Source organism: Haliaeetus leucocephalus, unplaced genomic scaffold (genome assembly GCF_000737465.1).
Source record: "Haliaeetus leucocephalus isolate CR32 unplaced genomic scaffold, Haliaeetus_leucocephalus-4.0 Scaffold984, whole genome shotgun sequence".
Lineage (NCBI taxonomy): Eukaryota > Metazoa > Chordata > Aves > Accipitriformes > Accipitridae > Haliaeetus > Haliaeetus leucocephalus.
The window spans coordinates 85,795-107,006 of NW_010973420.1; the positions used below are offsets into that span (position 1 = coordinate 85,795).

A 21,212-nucleotide genomic window follows, 5' to 3' on the forward strand; every position below is an offset into this window, starting at 1 on the left:
TTGTATCCAAATTTGGATTGCCACATATGTTGTATGTTACTAGTTTTATTGTCAGATCAAGTGACTCCTTCCCTGCTGTTTTTCTTCTGAGATTTTTTTTTTTTTAAGTGTATTGGTGTAATTTTGAAGAAACTTTTTTGATGCTTCCTCACAGATACCTTGATGCATCACCTTTTCTGCATGTTACACACTGCCTGTTCAATGCTGTAGTGACCAAGCGTGGGCAGGATAGCTAGATGCTGCTGCGTGACAAACTGTGCCAGCAGGGATAAATTCTCTATGTAGGTATTTGCTTGTAGGGAGGCAGAGTAATAAAGTTGAAGGTTGCCTGCTCAGGAGACTCTGCAGGCTTTGGGTTTATTCCTTCTCTCATGTTGACTGATGCTTAACCTTGGGTAAGGCCTTTAACCTCTTCATGTCTTTTCCATTATGAAGAATGGGCTGTAACACTTCCTTTCTGTTGAATTTGCAGGATGGGAAAGAGTGTGAAAGTGTTACAGGTAACGTACAAAGCCTCAGTAAATTGCTTGTCACTTCACTTCTTCCAGCATCTTCTGAGAGCTGCAGAAATCCAAGGCATATGTGTAAATCCTTACCTAGTGTTATGTGTGTATATTACAGTAAATGGATACCCATCTGTAGTTTAATGCAAGCATTGATCATGCAGGTCTTCTCTCACAAAATAGACCTGAGGTACTAAAGTCTGCAGCATGAATTTGTTAACTTGAGCTGTCATTTTTTTCTTCCTTGTGCCATCTCGGAGATGCTTAACGCTCCTGAAGTCTCTTACCTTGCATGAAATCCAAAAGCCTTTTCTTAAAATGTGTTCCGTTCCTTACTGCCCTGTTTAGTGTAACATTATACCTAATGCAATCTCTTGCAGTCTGTCTATGGGTATATGTGTCGCAGGTGAAACAGTACAGTGTGACGAATCAGTGACCAATTTTTTGATCTTATTCTTAGTAACAGCACAGAGCTACTGGCTAGCAGTGCCTGGCTTAATGGTAACAAATCATGGGGAAGCTCCTATGAATTATGCATGATAGCCTGACCCATTTGCAGGCCAATCTGTTTGTGATGCAGGGCAGGTCACCTGCAGTCTGTGGGATTGCCTTCGCCATCAAGGCTGATGGCTGCTCCCGGTGGTGGTCCTGCATGATTTGCCTTACCAGCCTGCCTTTTGTGTCCCCCACCAGGGAATGGTGGGGGAAAGGTCTTAACACGTTTTCAGATTGCGTAGTCCCTACTGGTCTGAAGGCTCAGTTTCATCAGGACTTGTGGTGAATCTAGGGGTAGTTTAAAGTAGCTGATGCTTATTTTTCTCCTTTTGCTTGAGCAAAAGTGTTGCTCTATCCCTGTGATGCTAGTGAGGCCATTTTGTGGAATGACATGTTAAGTAGATGTTTTAAACGACAGAGAGCAACCTTTTCCCCTCATTAGCATATTTTATATGTGTACCGTGAAAAGGATAGGAGATGCCTCAAATTTTAACTCAACACTGGGGTAGCGGGATGGGACAGCCCAAGAAATTTCACCTTGGGTCAAGAGTGTACAGAAATAATTGCTACTTCATGCCTGGTATGTGGCCTTTATGAAACAGGGATGGTTTTGGCATGGGCAGGTGTCCATATCATGAAGACTTTGAAATTAAGAAAGCAATTTGAATGTTGGAGACTAGTGGGGAATCAGTGCCAAAGGAGCACAGCTACAAGTGTCCAAAGAAATTTCTAGTTTCTTTCTTTAGGAAAAAAATCTCAAAGTAACAGTTTTCTAGTCCTGAAGTATCTAGTTATTACCCTTTTTGCATTTAAAAAAACACAAACAAACAAACAAACAAAAACAAACAGAAAAAGCATGACTGGCTTGTTTTGCAGTGCTATCTTCGCACTATTTTTTTGCTCTAACTTTTGCATTGTGGGTTTGGTTTTTTTTTTTTCCTCCAAGCAGCTGTCAGCTTGAACCTCCGTACCTGGGGATGAATGTTTTATGAAAAGACTGTGCCTTCAGTGTTGCTGCCTGCACTTGCTTAGCTCATGCTGGCTGATTTGCCTGTGTTTATTAAGGTGGTCCTGATTGTAACACTTCGCTTGCTAATGAGTCCAAGCTTTATTGCTGAATGAGGGAGCAGAAGGGCAAGAATTGAAATAGCTGAGAATAACTTCCAGATTGACTCGCTGGTGAGACTGCTAGCCTTGCCGAGGAGAGAGGGGCCAGAGGAGCAGTTTTCTGTTATGCCTGAGCTGTGATCTGCAAGGGCAGATAGGGGAGGATGAGGAGAGGGTGTTGGGAGAAACTAGTGCTGTAGATGCTCCTCATGCTGGATCTTGTGTGCATTTCTAAATCTCCTGACTCGAGCTGTCTTGTTAACACCTTTTCACATGAATTCACTTTGGAAGCAAACTGATTCTTAGGTGCTTCAGCAATTTCCACATCTGAAGCCAAACTCTCAGCTTCTGTAACACCTTCTGTAACACCCCTTGGTTCATGCCTGTAAGAGGATCCTATATACCAAATCACAAAAGTAATGGAAATGGAACACTCATGCCTGTGAACAAAAAAAGTAAAATGCTGGTGACTTTCAGTGGAGTATCTCCTGCATTGCTCTGAACCATTTCCACTGCCTTCATGTAGTCTGTGTTTTATCCCTCAGGTTTTTTTTGGTTTGGTTTTTTTTTTTTTTTGGTGGGTCATATCAAAGGTGTATTTATTGAGGGAGGAGAGGAGGCTACAGCCCCTTCCCAGCTGTGTCCAGTATGGCCAACATCTGGCCACTAGCTCTTGTAACAATATGAAGAGTTGCTGCTTAGCTATTGATTGAGGCACAATTGCATTTAGCCCTCGACTGTGCAGGTTAATACAGTTTAAGTGTCTAGCTAACTAAGCTGACAGGCTAAATTAGACTTTTATCATAATAAAATCTTTTCACCCAGCAGCAGTGCACTGAAGCAATATATTCTAAATAGAGGCTCCAGTGTGTTTTTACCATTTAAAAAAAATAAAAATCCCTCTAAATCATCTGTGGAATGTCCCTCTAATCTGTGAGGGAGAACATTGTGACAACCTTATAAGGCATTTGCATTTCTTCATGCTGAACCTGCAACCTTGTTAAATCTTGTGTAAGTCTGATGATCACACTGGTTCAGCTGGAATGGAAGCAAAGGAGCACTGGAAGTTGACCATACTGCTGCCAGCCTGTCCCTCCTGGCTTGTTCTTCTCTGGCATTGCCAGAGCATCCCATCTGGTCTGCTACGGCTGGTGGTTTGGGGCAGGGAGACTGTACAGCTGACTTCTCCGCCATGCTGCTCTTATGTCAATGAGGAGAACAAATAGGAGCCTGCATGGGAGTAATTCATGCAACACAAGACCCAGAAGTCATCTGAACCTTGTATTGTGGTATCAAAACCTTGTGTTTGGTTTTGGGAGGTTTTATTTTCTTTTTTCCTCTAGAATTTCAGTTTCTTAAAAGCATCAACTCCTGTAGGGCACTTTCTTCTAGTGATATAATGGCACAAAATGCCTGTTCTGTTTGGGCTTCAGTTTCCCCAGTGCTGGTGAGGGTTTAACAGCAGTGAGGTCTGTGAAATGAAGCAAGGCTCCAGTTAAAGGTATTGGAACAATTCACAAGAAATGTGAAGGAGTTTGGTAGCCTTGCTGGCGTTAAGGACTTTGGTCTCAGCAGGGCAGCTGAGCTGGCTAGTGCTGGAAGGAGGGATGAGCATCTTCTGGCCCTGGTTCGTTCACCTCCATCCATCCTCACTGTCATGCTGATGCTGCTGTCAGCCCTGGCTGAGAGGGACTGAATTAGTGGGAATGCAGGATTAGGTCATGCTCAAAGGATTATGATGTTTATGGGAGCACATGAAAACGCTTGTGTCCCTGCAGCTTTAGGCTTCTGATACAAGCCTAGTGCGCTCATTTAAGGACTTTCCTGAGAAACTGTTAGTCAAAGCACTGGTCTATTAACTGAAGAATGCATGAATGGCCACCTCTGAAAATATATGAATGAAATGTACAAGAGGAATATACCTGCTTTTATTAAATTCCTTGCTCCCTGTAAAGAGGCATCAGTCTCTTCAGGACAGTGTTTTTGCACTTTGCTATCACTATTTTAGATCTTTATGGTCACAATGAATTTGTTGTTATGAAAAATGTGCAATGCTTGGTGAAGCCACAGAAAACATCTTTTATTTTGAATCTGATAAGCAGAAAGAATTAGGAGCTGAACTGGTGCTAAAATTTTGTAATTAAATTCAGACTGACAATGCAGAAACACGAACAAAAATTTGAGTGCCTTTTAATGCTAATTAATCTTCTGATGCATATTAACATATCCTGATTAGTTTAATGTTGATGAGACATACTGATAATTAAAATGAAGTGAAGTTGCTAGGAGCAAAATATGAAAACGTGGGATTTTCACTTAAGGGGAGGAGAATACCAGCATTGTATGGTACCATTTGAAAACTGATTGCAAAGGTTATTGTAGCTTGTCTGTTACCTGGCCAGCGGTCCTGATGAGGAATGCTTTTCCGAGTAAGATCGAGAGGCATATTTAAACTCAAGTTGCAAGTTGGGTTTACACACAGCTCTCCAGAAAAGCTGCAGTCTGCACTTCTGAAGGTAAAACTGCCCTATACAGATTAACCCCCCCCAAATCATAAAGTGAGGGGGAAGGGGCAGGGGGGCTAGAGGCTGGGGAGAGGTGGGGACTGAGCCAAGAGACATCTCATGCAGATGATGCCCTTCCATGGCTGTTGTCACCATGGGCCTGTTTGCAGGATGGGTGCCTTGATTAAAGCATTTCTTCTCTTGTGCCTATTTTTGGTTGGTGTGGGTTTTTTAGCTGGTTGGTTGGTTTGTTTGGGGTTTTTTTGCATGGCACTTGGGTATGAGATTTTAAGAGCAACTCGTCACTGACAAAAAAAGCCAAGGTTGCTGTTGAGTGTGGGAGGGGGTGAGTACGAATAAATTGCCATATTGAAACAGATGTGTCATCTCTTCAGTCCAGCATGTTTCTGCCGAAGACCAGCATCTGGAAAAAGGCATTAGGAAGGTGCAGAATTACGCTACCAGCACAAGGTAGCAATCCCTAGTAACTAGAGACCATCTTAAGCCCCAATGCATGAACTTTATCAACTTTTCCAAAATGTCTTGACCTTTGCTTCTACACTTGCATGTTGTTACTGTGGTTTATGTGCAAAAGTGGCCAATGTCTTGCTGGTATTTTCATCCCAGTGATCTGTTTCTATGTCCTGTAGCAATATACTATGGTTTATTCTTTATATTTTGTAGTCACTCCAGAAATGCACATAACTTTAATTCCAAGCTGGATATAAAATGTTAATTGCTTTACTGCAAATACATTACTAACATCTTGAGTCTCCTTCACTTGAAGGATTTGTGGTTAAACATTCACTTGAAGCTAGCCTTTCTTTTTCTTTTCCATTGCAGTGATAGTTCTATTTCCCTGATTCGTTTTCAGTTACAGGTAACTGGCAGGATTGAAGAATTGAGCTTTGACCCTTTTTTTTTTTTTTAAAGTTGCTTTGCTTTTTTGTTATCATACCAGCCTTGTGGAATAAGCAGAGAAGCATCCTCAAAATTCAGTATCAATAGCAAGAAGTGTCTGCAAGAGACTTATGATTTTTATATGCTGTTGATCTTATTCAGAGCTTGTATACCAAACATTAATGCTGGCTGGGAGTCTGTGATAAGCAGAGAGCATATAACTATATCTGCTTTCCTAGCTCCATATTTATGCGAATAAAGCAATCTGACCCCCCAAGACAGCAAAATAACCTACAGTACAAAGAAGGCAGCTCAAACGGAGCAGTTTGGGGAACAAAGGAAGGTTGGGCATCTCTGGCTTTATGCTCTCAAAAGGCCAAGACTTAATTTTCCCCTCTATAAAGTATATAATCTCGAAAACTGCAATACTAGAGTTTTGTCATGTCTAAAGCAAACTGGAGCTTGTAGGTGCTCGGTGGTTTGTAATCTGGATGCCGTTTGTAATGCATGTCCATGAAGGTTTTTTGAAAAACCAGGACTGCTGGAGGTAGCACCCTACCCATCAGTGGGGGGATGCCAGGGCCTGGCATCATTATGATCATGCATTATATAAGAAGGGAATTATGAACTTTTATTATTAGCAAAGGCATCCAGTTACCCAACATTTTGAAAAATGGTATGAATCCTAAAGGTACAGTGTTGTTTGTGATGTCCCCAGCAGTTTCAGGTGATTTCATTTGTGTGGCTCCTTCTAAGTCCATGATCCTAATCAGTATGTGAAGGCTTTGGGTTAGATATTGGGTTGGGTTTTTTTCCTATCTGAGATAACTTGCTTCTCAACAGTGAACATGCACTCTATATAGTAGTACCGCATGTATGTGATTGTGGAGCACCTAAAGATTTTGTAAATACTGTAACAGAACACACACACACACACCCCCGCCCCGCCCCAGACCAAAAAACCAAACCCCATTGTTTAGACTCTGCTCAATGTCTGTTTTCACCAGCTCAGAAATCTGTGTTCCAAGGACTGCAAGCAAGCAGGAGCTGTGTGCAGGGAAAAATTTGATGATTTACTTGAATTTTACCTTATCCCCCTTTTTCTTTGCCCTTGAACTGTTTTCATTTAAAGGAAACAGAACTGGTGCACAGTATGAAAATTTGGCAGCGTAAGTGTCATTCGCTGAAGGATGTGCTACTGTCCCTGTTTACCAAGGCATCGGTCCTCCTCCCTACCTGCAGATGGAGAGGAAAAATTTTAGAAACACTCAAAACTTGTGTTTATTGAGGAAAGGTTTGACATTCTTGACGTGCTGAGGAAGAGAGGTGTAATAATGTCCCTGAATATTGTACAGGAGGGTGTATTAAAATAGAGAGCTTTGTCTTGCAAGCTTCAGCCTTAACCTGCCCAAGAGATGATGGGGCAATGCATGGGGCGTGCCAGCTCTCTCCTAGAAGCTCTTTTTCAGTCAGGTGATGCAACCTGAGCACTGTGTTAAAGCCACTTAGAGGGTGAAAATATCCTTGGCTAGCATTCATTTAAAACTGTTGAAAGAATTTACTGTTATATGTGGGGTTTCTTACGCACCCTTGTTAGCGCTTTTGTAGACTAAAAAGGTTGTATGCAAATTTGCAATGCTTTCACTTCATGAGTATATGTAAATGCAAATTTTAAGCGATTACAGAGTAGACATTAAAATCATTAATAGTTTTAATGCTTTTTTCCCCTGCTGCTACTGAGATGGCTATTTAGTAACTCATGACCGACTGGGGTGAGCAATCAGTATGTGAGTTTTATTTTTTTCAAAGAATAAGCTGTGTACTTAACTTCAGCATTGTGATGAAACAGCAGACAGCTTGTTTCAAAAAGGATGAAATGATCCTTTATTGTCCTGTGTATGAAGGTGCATTAGCAAGCTCAGTGGGGTTGTCTCTGAATGATAACCAATGCCCAGTACTTGGCTCTAGGCTATGTATAAACTGGTTAATCGAGTACCCGCATCTCTTTGAAAATCTGACCTTGATTCTGATGCATGTTTTAGAATATTCTATGTTGGGTTTTTCTTTTCTTAATTCTCAACTGCTTCCATTGTAGCAACCAAAGAATGTGAGATAAGCTGACCAAAGGGGAAAAAAGGTAGATTTTTCTTTAAAAAAATAATTTTGGCTTGTGTTCAGGCTGAAGAATTACACCAGCAAAAACACCCCATTTTTGTGCAAAAGAGATATAAATATATATTGAAGTTTTTCATGTTTGTTATAAGCTGAAGTGCCTTTTTTTTTTTAACCTGAAGGAATCAAATTTTGCATTTGTCCAGGAGTTGATTTGTATTGTGGAGCCCTGAGCCCCTTCAAGGTTTTTCTCCCTCTTTTCTTAATCCTTCAAATCATGTATAAGCAGTTGTCTTTCACTGCCCCCCTGGTTCTTTAAATGGAGAACATGTTCAATTTTAGATGACAAATGAATTTGTAGCAATTTATGTTACGAAACTCCTTCACTGAAATATTTTTGTTGTTTTCTGTTTTCTTGGGTGTGTTCTTTCATGGCACAGGAACATTCCCATCATTTTGACTAAGAGGGAGATCATATTTCTTCTGTTTGTTCCTCTGTAATATCGGGGGGGGGCGGAGAATATGACCCTCTCCTTGTCGGTGCATCTGCTTTAAGTAGCTCTGAGGCTTTCTCTTTGCCTTTCCATTCTTGCTCTGGTTCAGTGTTGTGCCTTGACTTGCGCGCTAGGAAAGAAGACGGGTACAGACTGAAGTGCAGTGAGTGCTCGGGGAGGCAGCACGGGGCAGCCTCCAAAGCCTGTAATAGTCCCTGTGCAGCATGTGGACTAGTGTCAGATCTCAGCAGACCTTTAGGGACACCAGCTCTTTGCAGAAGTTGGTAGAGGATTTGAGATTGTACTGGTTTTGCTTTAGCTCAGAAAGAACTCTTCCCAGCATCGGGTTTTTTTGGTTTTTTTGGTTTTTTTTTTTTAATAGTGGCATCCTAGTCTTTTGTGCTATGCTAAACTGACCAGGCTCCAGGTAGTCCATGAACCTCTTGTTTTCAGCAGTCTAGTTCAGGAAGTCCCAGAAGATGCAGAAGCATAACCAGCATACATTGGGTGAGTTTCATTATTTCTAGGACCTGCTTCTGGCTAAGTAGAGGTCCGGAGTGACAGATCAAAGAAAGAGGCAAACAAAGCAACACTGTTCTGAATTTCCACAAGGCCTAGAGTCTTGCTTCTGAGCATGACTGAGATCAATTTTTGCATCTCCCATATCACAGCAGCTATTCTGAGAGAAGCACAGCATTTGAAACTCTCCAAGAAGTGTGTTTGACATTCTTCCCACTTCATGTGATCAGTGAACATCTGCACATGACGAAACTTTCTGAAAAAGGTTAGGTTTAAAATCTTAACACTTGTTAAGAAGTACTTGATACCTTAACAAATATGCTCATCTTCAAGGAATCAGGAATACTTTCTTCTGAAAGCTTGGAGTTTTATATGAAAGTCTCTTTCAGTGTGATGGGTTTCATGCAAAAACTGTCTGCTCATCTATAAGATGATTGAGATCAGATTCCTCCTGCAAAATACACAGACAAATCTGTGTAATCATCAAACTAGGAAAGAAGACAGGTACAGACTGAAGTGCAGTGAGTGCTCGGGGAGGCAGCACGGGGCAGCCTCCAAAGCCTGTAATAGTCCCTGTGCAGCATGTGGACTAGTGTCAGATCTCAGGAGACCTTTAGGGACCTTTAGGAAACTTCACCTTTTACTGAGTCTGTCTTTTGGAAATTGATACTTTAAACCCAGTTTAAATGCTGTTTGATCCAGGGCTTCATTTGAAGTGAGCTGGTTTTGACCATTTTATATAACATCTCAGTTATTGGATGAGTCTGCCTCATCTGTTTGCTGTCCAAATTCCTTTTCCCATTCGTAATTACTGTGGAGAGTTTTGAATTCTTGAGATTTGAGACCTAATCAGTTGAAGATTAAATTTGTAGAAACCTCCTTGATTTTTAGCAATTAGAGTTTCTGCGCTATTTAAGAATATGACAGCATGTATTTTCTAATTGCTTTGAGTCTGCTGATGTAAGTAATGCTGCAAACATGAAAGTTGATTTAATAGCATTTTGGTTGATGATACTTATTTTGGTAAACTTTCCATTGGCTTCAGGGGTGCCATAATTAGCCTTTGGGCTGCATTCCTTAGCATATTTGGGGGAGGAGGGCTGAAGGACCACATGTACTGGTATGGCTGGTAGGGATGGCAGCTTGACAAGAAAAAACTTTTCAGGGTTTCAGCTGGTCAGCAGCTTCGGCAGCAGGTTATTAGCAATAACCAATAGTTAGCATCCCAATAATTTGGTGCATTTCTCAGGGGTCAGCATGTGCTCCTTGCTGCCTTGCGGTGTGTGCTACCCTCGCACCACATAACTGTGAGCATCCTGGCTGGGAAGTGTTTCATGTTCATTTGGTCCAGAAATAAATGGCTATACAGAATTTGAGACTGTGTGTGTTTGGGGTGGAGGTTGGTTTTGTTTATTTTCAGACAGTGTTAAAATCAAAGGAGGGCTTTTGATCTGTCTCTCATGCAGCTTTCTGAAGAGATAGATGGAAGCTAATCGTACCTTTGTCCAGCAGTTTTAAGTGTTTTCCGATGTACCAAAGAGTGCATCTAGCTAGGCAAATGGCAAGATAGCATTTTGGTTCATAAACTCTTTGATTTTGCTTTTGTCATGACCTTTGGAAATCTGGAAGAAGGGAACTTCTTTGATAGTTGCCTAATATTAGTGTCTTGTAATTCCTTGAGGCAGCTGTTCAGCAGAACGTGATGCTTTGCAGCCCTTGTGTCCAGCAAGGTCTGTGCAAATGGGTTGTCAGAAACTCATTTATTTCATGAAGAGATTATAATCCAAAGAGTATCATTCTGATATAACTGTGAACAGTTTACTTCCCTATTTTGGTACCTTAGATAATAAATAGAGGTTTTAAAAGAGGAGGAAGAGCAGAGTAATTTTGACTTCTATTTCTGTGTTTTATATAACGTTAAAACAAAAGTGGATGGGTAGATGCTGGATTTCTGGGTATGTGAAGGTTTATGGGTTTCATGCATATCAGTAAAACGTCAGTTTTCCTTTTAATAGCTTCATTTAAAACAGGCCTGGGCTGTAGCCATGGAAGATAATTGCATTGCCCTGTAATTTTGCACAATTTTGTTAAAGTTAAATTTCCTGTTCTGTGCAGGCCATTGCAATTATGGAAGTGTCTTGTAACATGAATGTATGAGGTCGTTTCTAAGTTTGTACAAGAGAGATAATGAAGCTTGGTTAGACTGGAGGTGCTTTTTAAGTGTTCCCTTATAAATCCACCCAGATGGAATTGTTCCAGGCTGCCTGTCCTGATGAGCATGTCTGTTAAGAAGGTTCCTTGTGTTCTGTGTAGCGGTCAGAGTTCATTTACTCATGGTTCTGTACCCAGCTTCCTGACCCCAGACAGTAATACCATCAAGCTAATGGTAGGGTTTCTCCTGAAAGTTTACAAGCATGCTGGTTGAGAGCAAATAACAGCCTTGCTGTGCAGAAATAACTGCAGCTTACAAAGAATAGCAGCATCCTTTGGTAGGGCTGATCCATGAGCTTGTTTCCACAGTTGGTATATGTTAGCTGACATCTGTGGTTCCTGTTTGGTGGGTTAGTCTTGCCATTTGGGACAAGCCATAATAAAAGGCAGTTTCTAAAAAAGGAGTCTGACTGTCTTAGGGCATGAAAAAACCTCTCAAACATAAAAGTGGTGATAACTTACTGAACTTCACCTCACCTTCACCAGGGAATAGAGGGGTGTGATAGAAGTCTTTAAAAACAATGAATGATTGACAGGGGATCATGGAATAACAACACACCTTCAAGTCTCTGCAGAAAAATATGTTCTCTTTTATGAAAATGTGGGAAACTTGTAAACTGACAAAAAACTGTCATGTAAGAGTATGATTTAAAATACAGAATTTATTGCTGTAGGATTTTGAGGCCAAAAATGCATACAACCATGAAAAATAAGGGGATATTTTACATGATAATAGCTTTTCCAAATTTACATTAAGCATTCTGCTTCAAGGCTTAAGGCAATCCCCAACTCTAGGAGATAATGGGGTTTCTTGCACCTTTCTCTGAAGCGTCTGGCATTAGCCTCTGTAGAAGAAAGGATATTGGATTAAAAAAAGCCCAGTCTCATCTGCTATGCCAGTTTCTGTGTTCAAATACTCCCTGTCAATAGTGGCTTTTGGAAAATGATGACATTTTCTTCTCAGTTCTTAAAGAAACTCAAGGCCTAGCATCTGCATTAAAGGTTTTAAGCAAATTAGTCATTATTCTCAAAAATTTCTCCCTTAGCGGTATTGCTGAGTTCCTCGATTGAATCATGCTTGGACTCTGCTCTCTGGCTGATCAGATGTGGCTTTGAGTATCCTGAGCTTCAATGTGCTCTGCATTGGCATCCTGCTACCAAGAAAATGGTGCTACTTCACTGGGCAAATGGATGCCCAGAGTCCCTTTCTCTGTCAGAGATTTGTAATACATGTAGGTCTATAAAAGGTGGATGATAATTCTTTATGGGAAAAAAAGATAGTGTATTTGAGAAGCTTGCATGTTTTATGTTATTCCTTTAACATTATGGAGATCTTGGGTATTAGGCTTTTAAGCTGCTTTGTTGAAACTCATTTGACAAGGACTTGCACAGATGGTGCTTTACTTTCTGTCTGAAATCTGACGCTTTTTAATTTCCCTTGGGTCATCTCAGTGAATCTGGCTAGAATTTCATCAATGGATATTTTGTCTCCTGTATCTCTAACTTGCTTATCTGAAATAACATTTAGTCTGATGAGAGCAATATGTGGGTGTCTTTAACTGTAGGCAGAGTTAGCACATTCAGTCATCTGCTTCAGCGCTGGTATATTCAGTAATTACTGTACTATTAATGTGACTGGTCTAATGTACAGAAGTAACAAAATACTGAAATCTGCTTCTCTTCAAGGCAGATTTTTTTTTCTGCACTGACAGTGTATTTCTCAAGAGCTAGCAAAAGATGATTAATTGAAAATGTAATGCGTGACTAGACAAGGAGTTTTATGAGATGCTGATCTGTCCTTGACCTGGCTTAATGCCTGATATTAATGTTGGCTATGAAAACCTGCTGTGTGGATACTGGCATCCCAAAAGATGCTATGGCACCTGAAAGCTCTAAATAGATCTTGGGTTGGATTGTGGTGCATGCACATGCAGCCGTTAAAAGATAGCATTCATTAATCTCATTGACTTTGGTCCATCTGCCAGGCAGTGTGTTACAAATATACACCTACTTAGAATGTTAAACTCTGCTTTATAACATCTATTAGTGAAAGCCACTGATGGGTTTCTTAAATGCAGCAGCTGGGGTGTCTGTATGGGCTGCTTGCTCGTGTGTTGGAGAACACTGCTGCTAGGAGCATCACCTGGTAGAGTTTCAAGCAAAATGAAAACCCCCCAAAAGAAGTGGGGGGAAGTAAAAAATGAGTGTCAGGTCTAAACAGAGGCATGCTATGCTGAAGAGGTTAGATCTCTGTGACCTGCCTCTAAGTCTCTTTGCTGGCACGCTGCTGGAGATGACGTCTCTGAGAGCAGGCAGCAGAGCTGGTTGGGTGAGTGTCTGCTGACCTACTTCAGCCAGAATGACCCACGTTGGCTTAACCTGGTTACAGAGTAGCCCTGCTAACCTTGCTTGCTTATGGCTGCAGTGGGTTAGCAGGTTTGAGGGGGCAGTCATCTCCAGCAATGACCAGCTGAGGGTGGTGATACATTTCTTTGGTATAGCTGCATCAGGAAGAGTAAGTGTGTTCCCGGCCTAAGAAATGGAACAGGCTGCTAATACTGTTTTCAGTGATTCAGTTTTTGCAGAAGTGAGTCTGACCCAACTATAGAGAATATGCCCATGCAGAAGTGTCTGGTCATCTTGCAGTCATCTTGTTGAAAAGCAAAGTCTTTTTTTAACAGCAAACTCAAGTCAATACATTGTTGTTCCCTCCCACAAGGGTTTGTATGAGGTTCTACATAAGTATCCTGTGCATCGCAAAACACTGTTTGGGTGCTGTGTGTTACTTTCAAGAGCCCTGTGTTGGCCACTTGATAGCATTTAAAGGTCTGATCCCAGAAGAGGAGGGTGTAAGAAAAGTTTACATTGTTTTCCATCAAAGAAATATGAGGGTAAATATTTTCAACTGTTTAAAATGGAAGTTACTTATGCAAAATTCTGGGTTTACTAATAAAAGATTTGTTTTCTGTTTGTCTTAGGCTTTTGGGCAGGCCCATACCAACCACAAGAAAGTAGCAGCAGATGGAGAGAGCAGAGAGGAGACCTTGATTCAGGAATCGGCTACCAAGGAAGAGTACTACATGAAGAAGGTTATGGAGTTGCAGACAGAACTGAAGCAGCTCAGAAATGTCCTTGCCAACACTCAGTCTGAAAATGAACGCCTTAATTCTGTTGCACAGGAACTGAAAGAGGTGAGTGAAGGTGCGCAGTGCGCACCACAGCTTGTATTGTGGCTATGTTTTCTTGTTCTGTGTAACCAAAATAAGGAATATTCTTGAGCTGATTGGTATCTGCTTAATAGTGGCAGCTGCTAAGTTGGGCTGTCTCTCTGGGACTTCAGCAGTGTTACATCCAGCTGAAGCTGTAATTCAACAGTACAGTAAATACAACTTTCTGGTTCCATCCACTGAACCAGCCTGTTGTGGCCACAATGGTTCTGACCCAGTAAAATTCACTCTGTCCAAATACCTACTAGTTCTGCAGTAACCACTGTATTGTGTCCCAGGTGATTGGACAGACACGTGACTACGTGCCTGGGTCATGCTGGTGCTGTGGGTACTGCACATCAATTCCCTCAGTCCGAGAACTGCTGCCTTAAAAAACAGAGGAATCTGTTTAGTCCAAGCACAGAGATGCTTTGGATGTACTTTTTCTGCCTCACACCCAATACAGATTTTCTTGCTGCAAAATATTTGGGGCAGAACTCCCCCTTTTATCGCTTTTTCCACCCTAATTTTTAAGGATGTGGGAGCATAACAAAACACTGAATTGCATAAAAGGAGTAACAGTAAAGTTTATAGTCTTGTGTTTTCTCTCATGAAAGTAGTGGCTTTTACTTTTTCATAGGTTGCTTAACTTACTACCTCAAAGTACTTTGACCTTTTATTGTTTTAGTATTGAAACTGCCTTTTTCTGAGGGGAAGTAATCACTGAGAAATTGACTTTAAAAGTTTAATTACTTACGAAATCTGTAGCTCAGCAGGAGTCTCTGTGGCACTGATGCAGAAAAGATTGTTTTGAGAGCTCAAACCATTGCTTAAAGTTAGACTGGGTAAAAGTTACAAAGACTGTAAACCACAGATGGATGTGGTAAACAGTCAGCAATTATTACTCGTGAGCTTTCCTGCACCTTCCTTTGAAATGCTGGGTACTAGTCTCATCTAACCCTGAGGTATTTGACTGGCCTCTCCTGCCAGGAGAGAAGGTTATCTAAGAGCCCACGTCTTAAACTCAACATATTCTACACGACCACAGCTGAAAATCAGAAGCGTCTCATTTAATTTCTTTAGGACATAGTAACAAATATGTGGATAATATTTGGTGGTAAAATTAGTGAGGAAATGTGGGTTGCTTCTGTGGAGATGTGGGGGTTCAACAGTGTCTCTCTTAGGGGTGTAACAGAGAAGGAGATTTGTGGGGCAAACTGTCACAGGTGATCAAAAAGGCCAGTCAAGCTCTCCTTTAATTTCCTCTGTGGCATAACAGAGCTGGAATCAGGCCACGTGCTCTGCTTAGGCAAGGAACCAGTCCCTGCAAGCACACACACAACTCTTTATTTCCTAACCTTTAAGAACAACTTAAAAGAAAATCTCCGCACCCTAGAGGCAGCATTGTGTTCCTAACGGATTCCAAATGCGGCTCAAAAGCATGCTGATTGGCAGATTTCAATCCAGCTCCCTGTGTCACAGCAGCGGAAGGCAGTTTTTCCTTCTAGATACTGCCATGTTTCAGCCACCTTTGCTTGGAGCTGCATTTGGTTTATACAACCCTTAGATGAGCTGTCAGTTTGCAGGGTTTTAGGGTGAGTTTTTTCTTGTGTTTTGTCCTTCCACCTCATCCATGCGCCCTTTTGCACAGCACCCTTGTGTGAGATGGACCCCAGTGAGAACTGAAGAGTGCAGGAAGAGGGGAAGTGAGTGATGTCGTTTCTTGTGAAGATTTTCTTCTTTTTTAAGATTTTTTTTTTTAAGCTGTCTTCTGCTGAACAGGGGAAGATGCATTTAGTTACTTGACTAGAAATAAAGGCTGACAATAATTAACTGGATGTGTCTGATTTTGAACTTTGAATGGAAACTGAACTCAGTTAAAAATAAAAATCAAACCCTAATGTGATAAATAACTGGAATCTTGGAGCTAGGGGTTTCTCTGCCTGTCGCTTTGTGTCATCTCAGTGCATGCATTCTTTCCTTGGCATTTTTTAGCCTAGCTGTTTCTTCTGCTGGTAAATTGTGGTGGGGTGAAGAGGTGAGGAGGAAAAAAAGAAATGGCATGAAAGCTTTAGTGTTAAAATGAAAACATTTGAGCCAATTGACCATGTGTAGCTTGGGATTCTTTTCCTCTGAAGATGCCTATTTGTGTATTGCGTTTTGATTTGAATTGCCTTATAATTACTGGTAGGAAACAGTGAGGCAAGGTGTGTGAACAGAGGTATCAGCCTTCTCCTGGCCCACAAAAAAGCCAAGTCCAACATGACCATCTTGAGGGACTTGGCTTTTCTCTCGTATAACGCATCAGAAAGTGGCAGAACATCAAATAGTTGTTATTTCACCATTGCTGTCCAGGTAGGTGGAAACAGGAGGATAAGCACGGGCCTCCTGTGATGACTTGTAGATCTAATAGCAAATTTAATTTGAAAATGTTGTGTGAGGCAAATCAAGGAAAATGTGTTGTAGCCATTGTAAGCTAGTGAGCAAGATGAGCAGTGTGGTTTTCACCAGTCTCTGTTGCCATGATTAAATTTGGCCTGTCTCATGGTGAAAGTTTTATGTTGATACTAGCCCAAGTTTTATGTTGATACTCAGTGCTGAAGAATGCTGCTGTAGTCTGAAAGCGTTGGGGATGAAGGTGGAGTATGATCTACTGTTTTATACCACAGAGACATAGTGGAAATTCCTTCCTTCATTTTTTTCTGACTGCCAGTGAAAGAAAAAGTACTGTGGCTCTTCTCCATCTTGTTGTAGAGAATGTTTGTAGGCAGATCTAGTCTTTATAGTGTGTATTTTGGAAGTCCTGTATTATTGCCTATTGAGAGAAGTGACTTGCAAGATGTCTGGTGGAACAGGAAACTTTTACTTCCATTGCAATCATTCTGGATTTGATCCAGATAAGAGGAAGGATGTGGAAAATGCTTGACTGTGTGTCCTCTGGCCAGGCACATGGGCTCGTCCTGTCAAAACTAAAAGGAAGTTTAAAAAAAAAAAAAAAAAAACAAAACAAAAAACAAAACCACCAGAACAAACAATCCAGGAAATCAACTGTTCTGGTTTCAGCTGGGATAGAGTTAATTTTCTTCCTAGTAGCTGGTACAGTGTTATGTTTTGGATTCAGTACAAGAATAATGTTGATAACCCACTGATGTTTTCTGTTGTTGTTAAGTAGTGTTTATACCTGTCGTGGTTTCAGCCCAGCCGGTAACAAAGGACCACGCGGCCGCTCGCTCCCTCCTCCCGCCCCCCTCCGGTGGGATGGGGGGAAGACGGAGGAGAGAAAAAAAAAAAACAAACCTGGAACCTCGAGGGTTGAGATAAAGGCAGTTTACTGGAACAACACAAAGAAATTGCAACAACAACAACGGTACTAATGAAAAAGTATACAAAAAGAGTGATGCACAGTGCACCTGCTCCCCCCCCGGGACCCGACGCTCTGCCACTTCCCCCACCGAAAAGAAGAGCCCACCCCCCGGCCCGCTCCCCCTTTATATACTGAGCATGATGTCACATGGTATGGAATAGCTCCTTGGCCAGTTCAGGTCAGCTGCCCCGGCTATGCCCCCCACCTCCCAGGTTCCTGTAAAAAATTAACTCTATCCCAGCTGAACCCAGGACAATACCAAGTCAAGGATTTTTCAGCTTCTCATGCCCAGCCAGCAAGAAGGCTGGAGGGGCACAAGAAGTTGGGAGGGGACACAGCCAGGGCAGCTGACCCAAACTGGCCAAAGGGGTATTCCATACCATGTGATATCATGCCCAGTATATAAACTGGGGGGTAGTCGGCCGGGGATGCAGATTGCTGCCCAGCAAGTAATTGGGTGTCGGTCAGCAAGTGATGAGCAATTGCATTGTGCATCACTTGTTTTGTACATTCCAATTCTTTTGTTATTATTACTACTACTGTTATTATCATCATCATCGTTATCATCACTGTGATATCTTCCTTTCTGTCCTGTTAAACTGGCTGTATCTCAACCCATGAGTTTTACATTGGGGTTTTTTGTTGGTTTGTTTTTTGGTTTTTTTTTTTTTTTCAATTCTCTCCTCACTCCCACTCTGTGTGGGGGAGTGAGTGAGTGGCTGCATGGTGCTTAGTTGCCGGCTGGGGTTAAAGCATGACATCAACTGAGGCTGAATCTCTGCTTTATTTTTAAGGGAGATTTGCTTGTCGGGGCTGGCTGCAAAAATTTTTTCCGCTGTTTTGTAGCTCTCTGATGGGATACAGAGTTTTACCGTTGCTGGGTTTTGTTCTTTTTTTTTTGAAAAAATCTGTTATGTCCTTAGTAGTGGCAGAAGGAGAATGAATGGTCAAGTGCATCAGGCAACAGCTCCTCTTGAGATGCTGCTGGCAGTAGCGGTGGTGGTGGGTTGAAACCAGATGTTGACCCACATCGGTTGGAAGTGCATTGAAGACTGTGCGTTTAAGATGCTGTCATTTCTTTCGTGTCTTCTCAGGACATTTGCACGGAAGCAATGAGTTGTTTTTGCAAGGAGGAGTGACATCCAGTACACCTGGAGTTGCTGTAGCAGACATAAGTGGTTTTGACGCTTTCTGTTGAATTATCTAACTTTGGCCTGTTGAGACAGGCTGACAGGGTGGTTACCGATTATGAGTTTTACTGCTGTCATTAGCTAGCTCAGCAGCTGCTGTGTCCTGGAAGAGTCACTGGAAGGAGTAATTGCTCCTGAGTAATTGCTAATTGCTATTCCTTTTTAATCTTCTTTCATCTCTCCTGTGTTTTAGTAGCACCAAAACAGATTTCATGGCTGTGAAGTCATGAGGTAGACATGCCCAGTACAGAGAAGATGAAAAATGAGTGATTCTTTCCCAGGAAAGTAAAAGGTGTTCAGATTATGTAAACTAAAGGGAATATATTTTAATGTGTGTGCTTTTATATGTTAAAAGAAATAACTGATATGACATGGTACAATATAATACATACAAAGTAGCATGTTTTTAAAAGCCCACAAGTTATCAGAAACATATGAGTAATTTTATTCCTCCAAGGCTGTAAAATAAAAGCTCTTTTTCTGAGGTTTGCTCTGAAGAAACTTTCTTGTTCTGCATTATCGTCTAATAGGCTTTATCAAGAAACTATGTGTCAATCTGAAGGATAATGAACACCATGCAGTTACCTGGCCCTGCTACACACAGAGGGCTCTCTCCCTCTTTTCCCGTTGATAATGCTGGCATTTTCAGGTCTGTGTCGAACACAGACGCACAATTGTTTATCCTGGGGGGTTGGTTTGTTTGTTTTTAACCCTAGAGAAAAGGCATACCCAGCACGTAGACCTCTATAAAGATCTGTCAGTTCTACCTCTCCATCCTATTCCTTTGCCTCACATTGGAGGAACTGGTCATGAGTTTGTTTTTCCAGAGCCTCAAGTGACTCTAACAACCCTCATGCTCTAGTCAAATCCTGTAAATAATTTCGTTAACCAAGTTCATGGCTCAAGAAGCTCACCCATACTCTCAGAGTAAACCTAAAAACATAACCAACCAGCCCTGACATCTTTATTCTTCAGCGAAGACCTAGAACTTGGTCTCTGGTTGTGGGTAGCTGAATCCTTTACGGAAGGACATGCAGATAATTGCCAGCACTCTGATTAGAACAGCTTCAAGTGAAGCTGATCTTCAGTTGCTGGAAACGTAAGACGCACTGTATTATTCAGGCCACTTCGACCATGAGTGCCTTAGACATGCAGTAATGCAATTGCTTGCAGTTGTCTATCCATATCCTTGGACATAGCAATATTACAGGTGCTTGTATCACAGTTAAAACGTGTGAACAGAGGTGGAAGAGACATTGCTGGGAAGCCCAGGACACAGTCTGTTCACAATATCTGACTGTTCTAATTGCTAGCATTTATTTTTCGGAGCCAGTGTTTTCACCATGGTAGGCCATTAAGTTGTTTGGTAGATGTGACCCTATCTGCTCAGAGCAATGATGGCTGACAATTCTTCTATAAATACACAGTAATCTGATTGCTGAAGTTCTCCAGGTTTCCTTAACATAGTCAGTGAAGGAAGAGTATTCCTGAAGTTATGATTACACTTCTCTTTCCCCTTAGGACTTATAGCCAAGATGCTGAGTAGTCCTTTGTTGCTTTCTGTTTCTCCCTCTTGAACACATTGGTAACCCATACAGGAAAATGCACAACAGATCTCCCCTGCAGCCAAGGAAGGAAAGCCTTCGTGTTCTGAGTTTCCTAAAAGCTGTATCAGGAGCCGTGCTTAAAGAAGGCATGGGTTTTATTATAGCAGAGAATAAGTGGAAACACCATTTTATTGTCCTCTAAATTAGGCTGTGCACTACTGGCAAGTGGCCAAAAATGTGTTCAAGTAGTTTATTACAATGTATTCTAGAAGTCCTCTGGTTCATGTAGTCTGACCTGTATTTCTGTATCAAATCAAGAAGGCTCTTTCTTCCTTTCTAAATAAATGGAGGAAGGGGGGATACATTTTTGATGCAGTGAAATCATATTAAATTCTTAATGTTATTGCTGTAATATTTCTGGATACACTGCAAAGGTCAAAGAAGCCTGAGGTAATGTTAATCATACAGCAAAATATGTTTGTAGAACACTTATCTTCTGTACACACTTGCATGGTGTAGAGTAAACCACCTTCCCCATTCTGAATAGTGTCTAATCTGTAATGCTGCATATATAGGTGAACAGCTTAGAAAAGGGAAAGTGCTGAAAGATTTATTGTCTTTCATGATAAGAATCTTGGAGGAGAAAGGAAGAAAAAATTACTTGATCTCTAGAGGAGTTCTTTTAAAGCAGAAAGGACAGTAGCAGAGGAGGATTTGCAGCTTTTGGAAGCAGAAGTGTGAAAAATGGAAAAAGGTCAGAGATGTGAATGGCATTAAAATGGTGTCAAATGCAGAAAGCGGGGGAAAAGGCACGTTTTTCATGGGGTATATGACTTGGAGCAAGGGGAAGGAAGATAACTTTAGTGGTAATATTTGGATTAATTGGTGTGAAGGAGGCTGAAAAGCTCTGAAAGTTGCTGGAAGAATTGGTTGCTGTGGAGCAGTGGAGCTTGGAGTTTTGGCAGTGTAAGAGTTTTGGTTGCACTGAAGGAAGGTTGTAAATAAAGGCTTTTCTAGAAACCTGGCCTCTAGGAGGTACAGAGTTTGAGACCCCATGGAG

At 41.5% G+C, this 21,212-nt stretch overlaps 1 protein-coding gene across 3 annotated transcripts in view; it reads left to right on the forward strand.

Moving 5' to 3' along the window:
* BICD2 (bicaudal D homolog 2 (Drosophila)) overlaps window positions 1-21,212 on the forward strand; it is a 98,535-nt gene that overhangs the window by 36,939 nt on the left and 40,384 nt on the right. For all 3 annotated transcript variants that reach the window (XM_010584380.1, XM_010584381.1, XM_010584379.1), the window contains exon 2: window positions 13,824-14,036. In XM_010584380.1, coding sequence (XP_010582682.1) covers window positions 13,824-14,036 — 213 coding nt within the window. The remainder of the gene's footprint in view (window positions 1-13,823; window positions 14,037-21,212) is intronic.